A 10,863-nucleotide genomic window follows, 5' to 3' on the forward strand; every position below is an offset into this window, starting at 1 on the left:
ATTCTGCAATTATAAAGTCAACAAGTTTTTCCTACATTTTATTATTGTTGTGGAAATGTCTTTTACTACTCCTGAAGTCCAAATCAGAAAAACATGCTGATTCAGGAATGGTGTTTAAACACATGCCTAAATGCTTTCCTGAATCAGGGCTCAGTGTAGATCCACCCATGCAGACACCCATCTTACTTGTAGGAAACGGTCTCTTATTTTGTGGGATGGGGTAGCAAACAATTTCCTATCTGACATTATTAGCCTTTAAACACAGCTTTTCTTAAAAGCAATGGCTATAGGTGAGCTATTTAATGTATTTTAATTTTATTGCTTAATTGCTGTCATTAATAGCATTTTTTGCTGTTTCAATCATTTAAGTGATGTTCTCTGCTACTTTCATCTCTGTGAAAGAACCATACTAACCCTGCTAGTAGAAACATTTTATTTGAAACACTTGTAAATATATTTTAGGACTGGTAAAATATGGCTTATATTTCTTTTACGGATTGCTTTTCACATTAAAGCTATAAGAGTCTGTGTGTGTGTGTCTAAGAGAGAGAAATAATGGCTTCATCTCACAGCTATCAGCCACCACGTGCTACTAATACCTCTCAGATGTCCCATAGTACAGCATGTTTCTGAGGTTCTTTCATTTAAGCTCCATGCAATATATACTGTTCTGTCTCTCTAAGTTGAATTTGACACAGCCACCAACACTAGGACGTTGCTGTGATGTGACAGTTATAGGAGCTGCTGTGTTTGGCCTCATACATTAAGTCCTTGTGTTTTTAAGCTCCCTTGGGACTGAATAGACTGGTATGTTGTTTCTGTCCTCAACTCACCTACATGTTACTAGAACAAAAGTTTTCAGTCTTTTACAAAGGCTTTTCAAGGTCTTTCAGCCAGTTCACTCATCCCCAATAAAACTCCCAGTAATTTAGTCAAATCTTGTTTACCTTGTGGGTGTATGGAGTTTGCATTTTAATGCTTTGGCAGCAGGTGCACACAAAATATGGAGAAATTTTGCACAGGATTATAAACAAATTTCATATTACTCAGTGCAAAAGTTATAAAATCCTACCTATATTTCCTTGCCTTGGTTCACTCACTATGCTGGAAGGGTCCTGGGAATTAGCTTTGCATCCTTTAGATGTTTAGAATCCTTTCATTGCTGTGCACAAGTTTTCTGCGAAATCAAGGACTTTCTTGCCCTTTTTCTCCCTTTCCAGATTCCTTATAAATTTGGCTGGTCCTGCGCCTTTTCCAGCCCTGCCCTTCCCCCACTGTCCAAGCTGCAGCCATCTGCAGAGAAGTTGCAGAAAACTATTTTTCTCTTGGCTTCATCTATTCCATTACTCAACATAATTTCACTTGAAAGGGAGCTATGCATGCTGCCAAGTTCACTCAATACAGAGGTAAAAATTCAGAGTCGAGGTCACAGGCCCACACACCCTTAGAGCCACTGTGGATTAACCAGTAGAAACCCAGCTAAGTCGAGACAGTTGCTGGAGTTAGCCAGACTTACTACAAAGTAAATGACAGAATTATTTTGCCTGTTGAATGAACAGGTCATGTCCAAACTTCTCTGAACTGTCCACAGTGTGCTAACCCATTATGCCTGACCTGTAAATCCACAAATCCTTGTCCATATATCAGAATCTAGAGCTTCTCCCATTTCCGCCTCCCCTGAAAACTAATTCTGGGTCTTTCTACAGCAAAGGTTGGCAGTCAAGCCAGACTGTTCAGTGGCATCAGGAACAAAGCCTTGAACAAGACCAAACTCACTTGTGCCATTCACTTTCAGGAGATTTGAACGGTGGTATTTACTCATTATGCTGTGATTCAGGCATTCACCTGTTAAAATACTGAGCTTCGCTCCCCGTTCTGCTTCCTCCATTCTTAAGACACTCACCAACAGCTGGTGACCTGCTGTAACTCAGGGGCTGCATTTCAGCGTGACAGCTGTCACTATGTGCTGCATACATACTTACTGTATGTAATTTGTTACAGATTGATAATGGAGTTGTTGGCACTGTAGGTAAAAATAAGAGGACGGCTTGCCCCAAAAATAAATAAGTCAAGCTAGGATTCAGAAAGAAAACAATAAGAAAGCAGAGTGAAATGTGGGCTAAGGTACAGTCAGGCATGTGTGTAAAGACCGATGGAGGTGAATTCAGGCAGAGGATGGAGTTGTGTCTTGAAACTGTCACAGGCTGCGTTATATTCCCTCACGTGAAGCATGAATTCTGTACCTCTTCCGGTCTATTTATCCTGTTCTTTAGTCACTGTTCAAAAAGGTCTTAGTGATGCCAGTCGGAATATTCAACTAAACACTATTACTGATTTTTCTTCACCGTTACCTATTCAGTGAATTTGGAACCAGTGGCAGCTCATTCACTCACTGCTGTGGAGACCGAAACCTGTATGGGCTCAGGTGGCCTTGCCACAAGTGTCCCAGCTCTACTTATCCCTGCCAAGTTCCCTCAGACTTAATTTACCAAAGTGACCAAGTATGAGCCAGAAATTCAGTTCCCTCAGAAAACACCCATATGCGTACTAGTTTTTAGACACATACACTTATTAGACCTTTTCCCAGAAACCAGCAAGTGACGTAGGAAAATAATTGCTTTTTTCATTCCTGATTAGACCAGGAATTTGAACATCAATCTACCCATAGCAGGCACCGTAATCTGGGACTTACTCCCAAGCCACCCATTCTTTTAGGTATTTGTGAATTTGAAAAAGTTGATGGAAATTTTTAATTTGGCCTCTTAAAAGTCATATGTGCTCTCCTCAGGATCTCATATTGAAGGATTTATTATAAATCTGCATGGATACATCTCTTCATTTGGAGAGACAACAGAGCCCATTTGAACTGTAAGAGAAACAAAGCAGAATAGCAGACACTGTTTTGTATTTAACCACTCAAAATGACCCAGAAAGAGTCATTTTACTAAAAGCAGGTAAGAGACTAGCCTCTGATGTCATTGCAAACTGCTGTATCCAAAATTTCTCTGGCGACATTACAAAGTGAATACAGAGCCCAAAGACAAACATTTTCTCCGAATCAGCAACAGTTGCTCTGTTCTGGAAGGCTTCCAAATTTAACCTTCATTCATTAGGAAAAAAGCCCCAAAATAGACTGAGTATAGCCCAGGAGAAAGAACAACCACCACCACATTTACTGAAAGGACAAAAGGTAAAAGAAACTAAATGGACAGAGAGAAAGCGAGAGGCTTCAGGTATTATACAAAACTGAACAGAGTTTAAAAATAAAAAAATTGCAGGACAAACAGATGGAAAATGTCCACTCCCTCTCTCAGCTGTGGATCAGAATTCAGGTGAAGCAACTTTGTGCAGTCAAAGGTGAATAAGTATCATGTAATTTCTTGGAACCATGGTATAAAAGCAGGATATGGTTCTATACTATTTGCTATAAATCAACCAGAAATTACTGAGCCCCATGGAAGAACTACTGGATGAAATCCATGGCTTAGTGTAGCAGGTCAAGCTAAATGATTCAACTGATCATCCTGGCATTAAAATCCATGAAGCTATAACCTCCTCTGTGTCCTGATTCAAAGCTGCTCAGGTGGTAGATGTACAAATCAAAGCCTTTGGCAGCAATACCAGACTTGTAACAGCACGACTGTACTGTGAGGCACATGAGGGAATTAATCCAGATTAAAAATACTAGTGCCAAGGAAAAAAAAGTGGTTTTAACTTTTTTTTTTAACATGGTTTAGTTTCACAGCCCAATTTACACATGACTCAGGGCATGATGCAGGAGGTGATAGCACAGAAAGAAGTAGTAAGGAAAGCAGAAATGTCTGAAATCGAGATTGCCCCCAAAGACTTTACATCATGAAACCACAGCCTGAGAATATAGCTGCTATACCAAGACACAAAAGCTGAGCTTGCTTTCAAGTGATCGTTAAATCCAATATGATGGTGATTGAGAGTACAGCATAGCATTTTTGTTCCTTTCCTGGACTAATAGTATCCTCTAACTGCAAGTATGTCAGTCTATAAACTTCTACCCTTTGCAAAAGCTGATTAGAAAACTGGAACTTGATGCAGCCAGAATATCAGTATTTAAAGCAACAGTTTTCATCTTTCAAAGCACATAGCATGCATTAGTGACATGAGTGACCGTGGCTGAATGCACTCGGAAAGCAAGCCTGCAAGAATACAAACTATTACAGGTTATGCTCATAGTACTTCAGACTGGTTTTATGAAATGGGGAGGCTTATATGATCACACAGTCTGCCTGCCTGCCAGTGCATCTATTTCTCTGATCCATTCCCCACAATAACTTTGGAAGGCACCATCCAGTTTCAAAAAAAATTTGTCAGAGCAACTGAACTCTCAATACAATGATGCTCCAATGAATGGGAATGATCCTTGGAGACAGCTAGAGTTACCACAGTAATGAGGAGAAGCAGATGAAGGTAGGTGTCATAAAAATAAATTCCTTAATATTTCTGAAGTACTCAATTATTGCAGCAATGAGCACCGTGGAAAAGCCCATACAGGACTAAATACTTCTGTATCTAAGGATCAGTGTATGTCAAGTGATGCAGTGTCACATATTGAACATTGAGGATAAAGTGAAATATGAGAGATGCGAGACAGAAATCTCCTGGATCTCAATCTTTCTCCTGCTGTATCAATACATGAATCATGATTCATGATTCATGATGATCATGATTCTATGATTCTATGATTCTAATACATTTATATGTATTCATATAAATCCCTGTCACAAACTAATCGGGCTTTAGCTGAAAATTGGATAGGTTTCCTAATTGATGACATGAATCTCATATAGCCTCTGTTCCTCACATATTACTTTCAAGCTCCCTCCACCTGGATTGCCAGCTCCAAATCTAGAAAGCTGAAATATTTTTTCCTCAGATGCCTCCTAGTAGTTGGATATCCTAAAGCTCCCAATGACATTAATCCAGTGGCAATCAAAGAACTATTATCAGGGTCCTGAAGGCACTAAAAGGACTTTAACGGCCCTGACCAGCCCCACCTGGGACTCCTACCCAAGCTCTCTGTCCATTGGCCTGGGTGCTCCATTTAAGCTCAGCCCTGGGCTGTTAATCCCTGTTTGAGCTATGCTGTAGATGTGTCTGCCTCTGGCCCTGCCTCTGGCCCTGCCTCCTGGATGGACCTTGGGCCTATGCTGTAGGTAGCTTCCCTCCTCGTGGATGCCCTCACATGTGTTGTAGCTTGTCTCTCATTCTGCGTCCTGGATGGACTTTGAACCCATGTTGTGGGCTTGTTTCTGGGCCTGCCTCTTGCTGCTCCTGAATTGCCCCTAGTCCATCCCCTTGTTGCGTCTGGGGCTGTTGATGGACTGTGGTACCAGCTCACTGTGCTCAGGATGGTGCCCCCTCAGTAAGGGCACAGCCTGTGCTGTGGTAACCCTCAGCTTATAGCTCTACAACCTTTAGAGAGCAACTGGTCCTTGCTGCTCCCTGATAATCATCTCCTTAATCATCATTATCTCCTTGCAACTCCACCCTGTTTTCTAGGGCATAGAAAAATATCAGTGTAGTTCCCCTGAATCTGTACTTCTCTGACTATTTTTCTCTACCTTGGTGTGATCATCTTAGTGAGATCTAGTGCATCCTGAGATCTTGCATCTGGTAGAGGGCACAATCTTCTGGTTTTTTGGACCCACTTTTGTGAGAGAGATGTGGACTTACTTCAGCAGGGAATAACAAGTCAGGGACGTGCCTGCACTCCTCATGTTGAGTGTGACTCTCTCATTCTCCCTTTCCTAAGCAGATATTCCACTTCCTATTTTATCTGACAGCTTCCTGTATCTCATTCTTATTCCTTCCTGGACTTTGGTCTCTGGCTGCCTCTCCTACCTCTTCCTCTCTAACAGAACAAATTGTTTGTCTCTTGTTATTTAGAGCCACCTCACCTACCCTTATTTCACCTCACGCTTAAGTGTAACGTGTCTCTTCCACAGCTCAGTTTCTCCTGCATTAACTGGTCTTTCTGCAGTGGCTGCTTACATCCATGAATCACCTTTCTTGTCTGTGCTCTACCTGAACTGTGTCTCTGCTCTCATGTCCAACTCCTTTCCATACTTCAGTGTCCCCTCATGTTGCACTCTCCTTCTTAGCTGTTTTCACCTATGAATGCTGTCTGTGAGATTACTCTCCATGGAAAAAAATCTTCCATGAGATTCCATCCACAGGTAACACATGGCAGAATTGCCTTCTCTTCATTATCCTTTACCTTTGCCCCAATACCATCAATTCTCTTTTCCTTGTTGTTAAACCTATACAAAAAAGGTTACTTTTCAGACCTAACACTTCCTAAAAAAGTTCCATGCCAGCTCCGCTGTTTACTTCTGCCTGCTCAGTGGCTCTCCTGGCTGCTTGGCTTTTCAGCCCTTTTGTCTAAGCCAGTCACCCTTCTACATATATTTGGTAAACTGTTCAATAGCAGGGATCACAGGCAGGAAGCATCCTTTATGCTTCTGTCCTACTCACAACGTGCCATTCCTAGATAGCCTCCACAAACTACAGTTTGCAACAAACCAGTGGGCAATGAGCAAACTAACACATCTAGTTACCTCCAAGGAACAACCGGACTCTTTCTTTCTCACTGAATTTTCCTGTTTACTTTCTGAATAATTGTTCATGAGTGTTCACACCATCTGTGCTGTGCACTGTAAGCACAGGGTCCTGTGGAATAATGAATATTTGATCATGTCATTCAAGGCTAAAACAAGATTGCATGGTTTAATTCTGGCATTTCCCAACTATACAATCTCAGCACTTCTTTCATGTAGTTTTCTTATATAGTGAATGCACAGTTTGTGTATATATCTCTAAAAAACTCAATGGGCCAACTTACAAATTTTGCATTGAAATACACTAGCATTTTCCAAAGAAGTGACTGAATCCAAGATTTTCGTTCTGATCCATTTTGGAATGAGCTGTAAAGTTAGATAGAGTCTGAAGTTTGGGGACATTAAAATCTATGGTTCTGGGTCCTGGGTCACTCCTGGTCCTTTTCTCTGTTCTATGGCTTCTGAAAAGCAGTCATAGTGTCCACAGGGGGGAACTCATAAGCCTGAAGAGCCAAACCCAAACAGAGAGAAGCCTGAAACTGTTGCTTATCAGTATTTTTGTCTTTGTCTCTGAAATTTGTGATCCTATTTAGCACTTCGAACGTAGATGCCTGTCTTGTACAAAGGTCTGGAGAGGCATCACATAATGTGCTACATGCTGTATCCTCCTGAGGTTTACTGGTGCTGAGCTCTGACAAAAATGCGTACCCTGAAGTCTGTGCTCAGTCTTCCGTGAGGAGGCAGCCAACCGCTCTGTGCAGCAGCAAATCTGCCAGCTGGCCATAGAGGGGCGATGGCATCAGCTGCAGCCTATCCCCTTTGCTAGCTACATGACATATCTGGTCTGGGAGGATTAGAAACCAGGGGAGCGGAGAGCAAATTGCTGCAGGGAGATGAGTTTGGGGGCAGGGGAGTGTATTCACGCAACTGCTCTTTTTAACATTTCTCTCTTGATCCCAAGCTACCTGCTATGCGAGATGGGGGAAGGGGAGACTGCAAAGGGAGAGTCTGACTTTCAGGAAAGACTGTGGAGAAACATAACTCACATTAGTGGTGAGATTAAAGGATTAGATTCAATTCACACCCCATTCAAAATGAAATTTCAGCCTCTGCTTTTTGTGTAACGTGCAGTGGGCCAGAGCTGTGACAGTGGTTACAGAGCTTAGCATCCTCAACAGCACACAGAGGGAGAGGGGTCTAGTCCCTGATTTCTGTGCGTTTCCTGCTCTAGTACAAGTGTCTCCTTGCGTGTGAAATACCGCATCTTCTCTTGTGATGAGTGTAGAACATGACGTATGGTACCACCTTTCCCTTTCTCCCACTCCCTATGCTGGATATTTTCTTGAATAATTTCTCTAGGAAATCCTCTCTCTGAGGCATTGCAAACAGATATTGGAATCCTATTTCTTAATTAAAAAAAAACAAAAAAAAAACAACCAAAACCCACAACATAAAAACCTTCCTGTAATGCGCTTCTTGGATGTGGCTTGATATTACAGAATCTTGTGCACCAAATCACAGCCTATGGTGGAACTGGCTATTATATTCCTGGTGCGTGAAATGACTTGAGAACAGAAGCAGTCTCAATAGTAACCTTCTGTTTGAAGGCTGGACTAGCTCAGTTTCCAAGGTCAGGTTTCTGGTGTGAATACCTGATTCCAAAACTGACATATATTAGAATATTTTCATGATTAAAAAATCATTACTGTGTTCCAATGAAGGCAGATAACTAGAGAGGAAGCAAGTTCTTTTTTCAAGTAATTTTTCAAGCAAATAGTCACAGAGAGAACTCTACTAATTCAGCCAGTTTTAATCAAGACTTTTTGCGCTTCTTTCTTTGTTTCCCCCTCAAATACTTTGTAAACTGTACTTTCCTAGCTTAGGTGGGTTTATATGCTTAGTGCTTGTAGATCAGCTGCATTCTTTAGCCATGCCAGCTTTTGCTCATTTTTGTTGAACATCTTCCAATTTCTCATTTATCTGGTAATAAGATGTTCAAAACTAACACAGCGTTGCAGGTACAATTTCCTATCCACTTGGGGTTACAGTGCTCTTAGTTACACAGCCCAAAATTTTACTGGGCCTTTTCTGCTAACCTATTATAGATATATATTCATATGTAAGTTGGTAGGTTGGTGCCTACTGTACCTAAGTCTCTTCAAACATCAGTGCTTTCCTCTCACAGAATGTGTGGTTTGGATTGTTCTTCTGTGGGTATACTGGTTGGTATTTTTCCAGGTTTAATATTTTTGCTACATTTTTAACTGTGCCAGGAGGTCCAGGACTACTTGCTCATTCTTCTAACAATTTGTAATTTAGTAATTCATGGTGATTTCATTGTCCTATATTTACTCTCTCTTCCAGACCACTGTTAGGAAACTAACAGGAAATCCTCTGTTAGCATCCTCTGTTAGACTGTGCTCTCCTGTGACTCAACTCTGCTAGCCAAGAGCACGTTTGACACTGGCTGAAGGTGACTGCCTGCTCAGGCTCTTTGCACGCTCTTGCCCTGAACTTGTAAATCAAAATAAGCTGTGTTAGGTTACCCAATTTAAATACTCTAGAGGCTGTTCATCAATGTAGTAGTAAAATAGCCAACTGGAGAGTTAAAAAGAAATTGTTGCCACATGCATTTAAACTGGAAGATAGAGGAAAAATCTACATCGTTGGTGACTGTGTGAAGAGGTAAAGCTACACATTTAAGCTCCAGGCTCTGTGGGTTTCCTAAGAGAGCCAGGCAGCTGTGTGGGAGTTGTGCAGGAGAAGTCCCACCTCCTCGTGAGGCTGTTGGGCACTCCACCATGTTCTTGCTTGTAGATATTTGAATGTATTCTCTTTCCCCTGACAGGTCCACGGGAAGTGTGTGTGTAGACACAACACAGCAGGGGACCACTGTGAGAAATGTGCACCACTATACAACGATCAGCCTTGGAAGCCAGGAGATGGAAAAACAGGGGCGCCAAATGAATGCAGAAGTAAGTGGGAGGGAGTTTACTGATCCAGGCTTTCAGGATGAGCACACACCATGCCAGCAGGCAAAGTTCCCTAACAAAGACTTCTGTCGATTTACACTAGTGGTGCCATTACAGAAACTGGGGATAAGTTGCTGGTCATTGATGCAAAACTTCAGTATGCATGCTGTTTTACTGCAGCTGATCCATTTGGGCTATTGGGAAGTGGAATTTACAAGTCAGAAACCTGTTCTTCATGCAGCTACGTCCCCTCATGTGTTTTAGCGTTCCAGGGTTTTGTGCAGGGCTTACGATACCATCAAATTGGTTTGTCCTACTGTAAGAATACCACACAGCTCACAACCTCCCAAGCTTCTCAGACCCTGCTGGGACTCTCACTCTTTGTTGCAATATCTAGTTTTTATGAAAATCAAGGATTTCAGGCAGATGAAATGTGTTACATTCAGGTATTTCCTCCATGATTCACAGTAGGAAAATGATACCATTTGAATAGTATTGCTGTGTCTATTATATAAGCCTGAAATATATTCTCCCGTTTCCCACCAGAGTGTCGCTGTCACAACCATGCTGATAGCTGCCATTTTGATCTGAGTGTTTGGCTGGCATCAGGAAAGCGCAGTGGTGGAGTCTGTGACAACTGCAAGCATAACACAGAGGGACATCGGTGTCAAAGGTGCAAACCGGGGTATTACCGAGATAGAGGGAAACCCATGTCTTCTACAGAGGTCTGCAAACGTAAGTGACTATTGTTAACGTGTGGTGAAGACGAATGGTGGAAGAATCATTAAAAGAATGATTAAAAGAAAGAAATCAATAACTCCTACAGAAGCAACTCACGAGTATTACTGTCCTTTCTTTGTATTCTTTTCCTAAACTACAGTTTTCTGATCAAAGGTCATCTTCCTGTTTTTCTGTGTTTATTTCTCCCCCCCGGTATCACACTTTTTGTTGTGATAACTACTACAGTTCTCCAAATGCACTGCATTTTGGGGAAAGGTACATTCTTCCTGTGCTTGCATTTAAAACAATATGGTTCCTTTTTTCTTGAGGCACATATTATTTAGCTGTTTTTTTCTGCATCTCAAGACTGTGTGTGCCTACGTGTAAGCTATTGTCAAGTTCCATTTGATTGTGCAACATCTGTGCACATAAATATATATAATAATGGCTGCAGGAGGTGTAGGAAGCATGAGACCATGCATATCCACTTGGGAACAAATAGGTCAGAGCTCACTCAGACTTATCTCTGGATTCTACAGCTGTATTATGGGGTGCTCTGCCCAAATTAATTGCCTCAT

The 10,863-nt window shown here is 41.7% G+C and overlaps 1 protein-coding gene across 1 annotated transcript in view; it reads left to right on the forward strand.

Moving 5' to 3' along the window:
• LOC103921885 (netrin-4-like) overlaps positions 1-10,863 on the forward strand; it is a 54,898-nt gene that overhangs the window by 28,044 nt on the left and 15,991 nt on the right. Inside the window, exons 4-5 of the mRNA XM_009329929.1 lie at positions 9,442-9,568; positions 10,112-10,300. Of these exons, the coding sequence (XP_009328204.1) occupies positions 9,442-9,568; positions 10,112-10,300 (316 nt within the window). The remainder of the gene's footprint in view (positions 1-9,441; positions 9,569-10,111; positions 10,301-10,863) is intronic.

Source organism: Pygoscelis adeliae, unplaced genomic scaffold, assembly GCF_000699105.1.
Source record: "Pygoscelis adeliae isolate BGI_AS28 unplaced genomic scaffold, ASM69910v1 Scaffold208, whole genome shotgun sequence".
NCBI lineage: Eukaryota > Metazoa > Chordata > Aves > Sphenisciformes > Spheniscidae > Pygoscelis > Pygoscelis adeliae.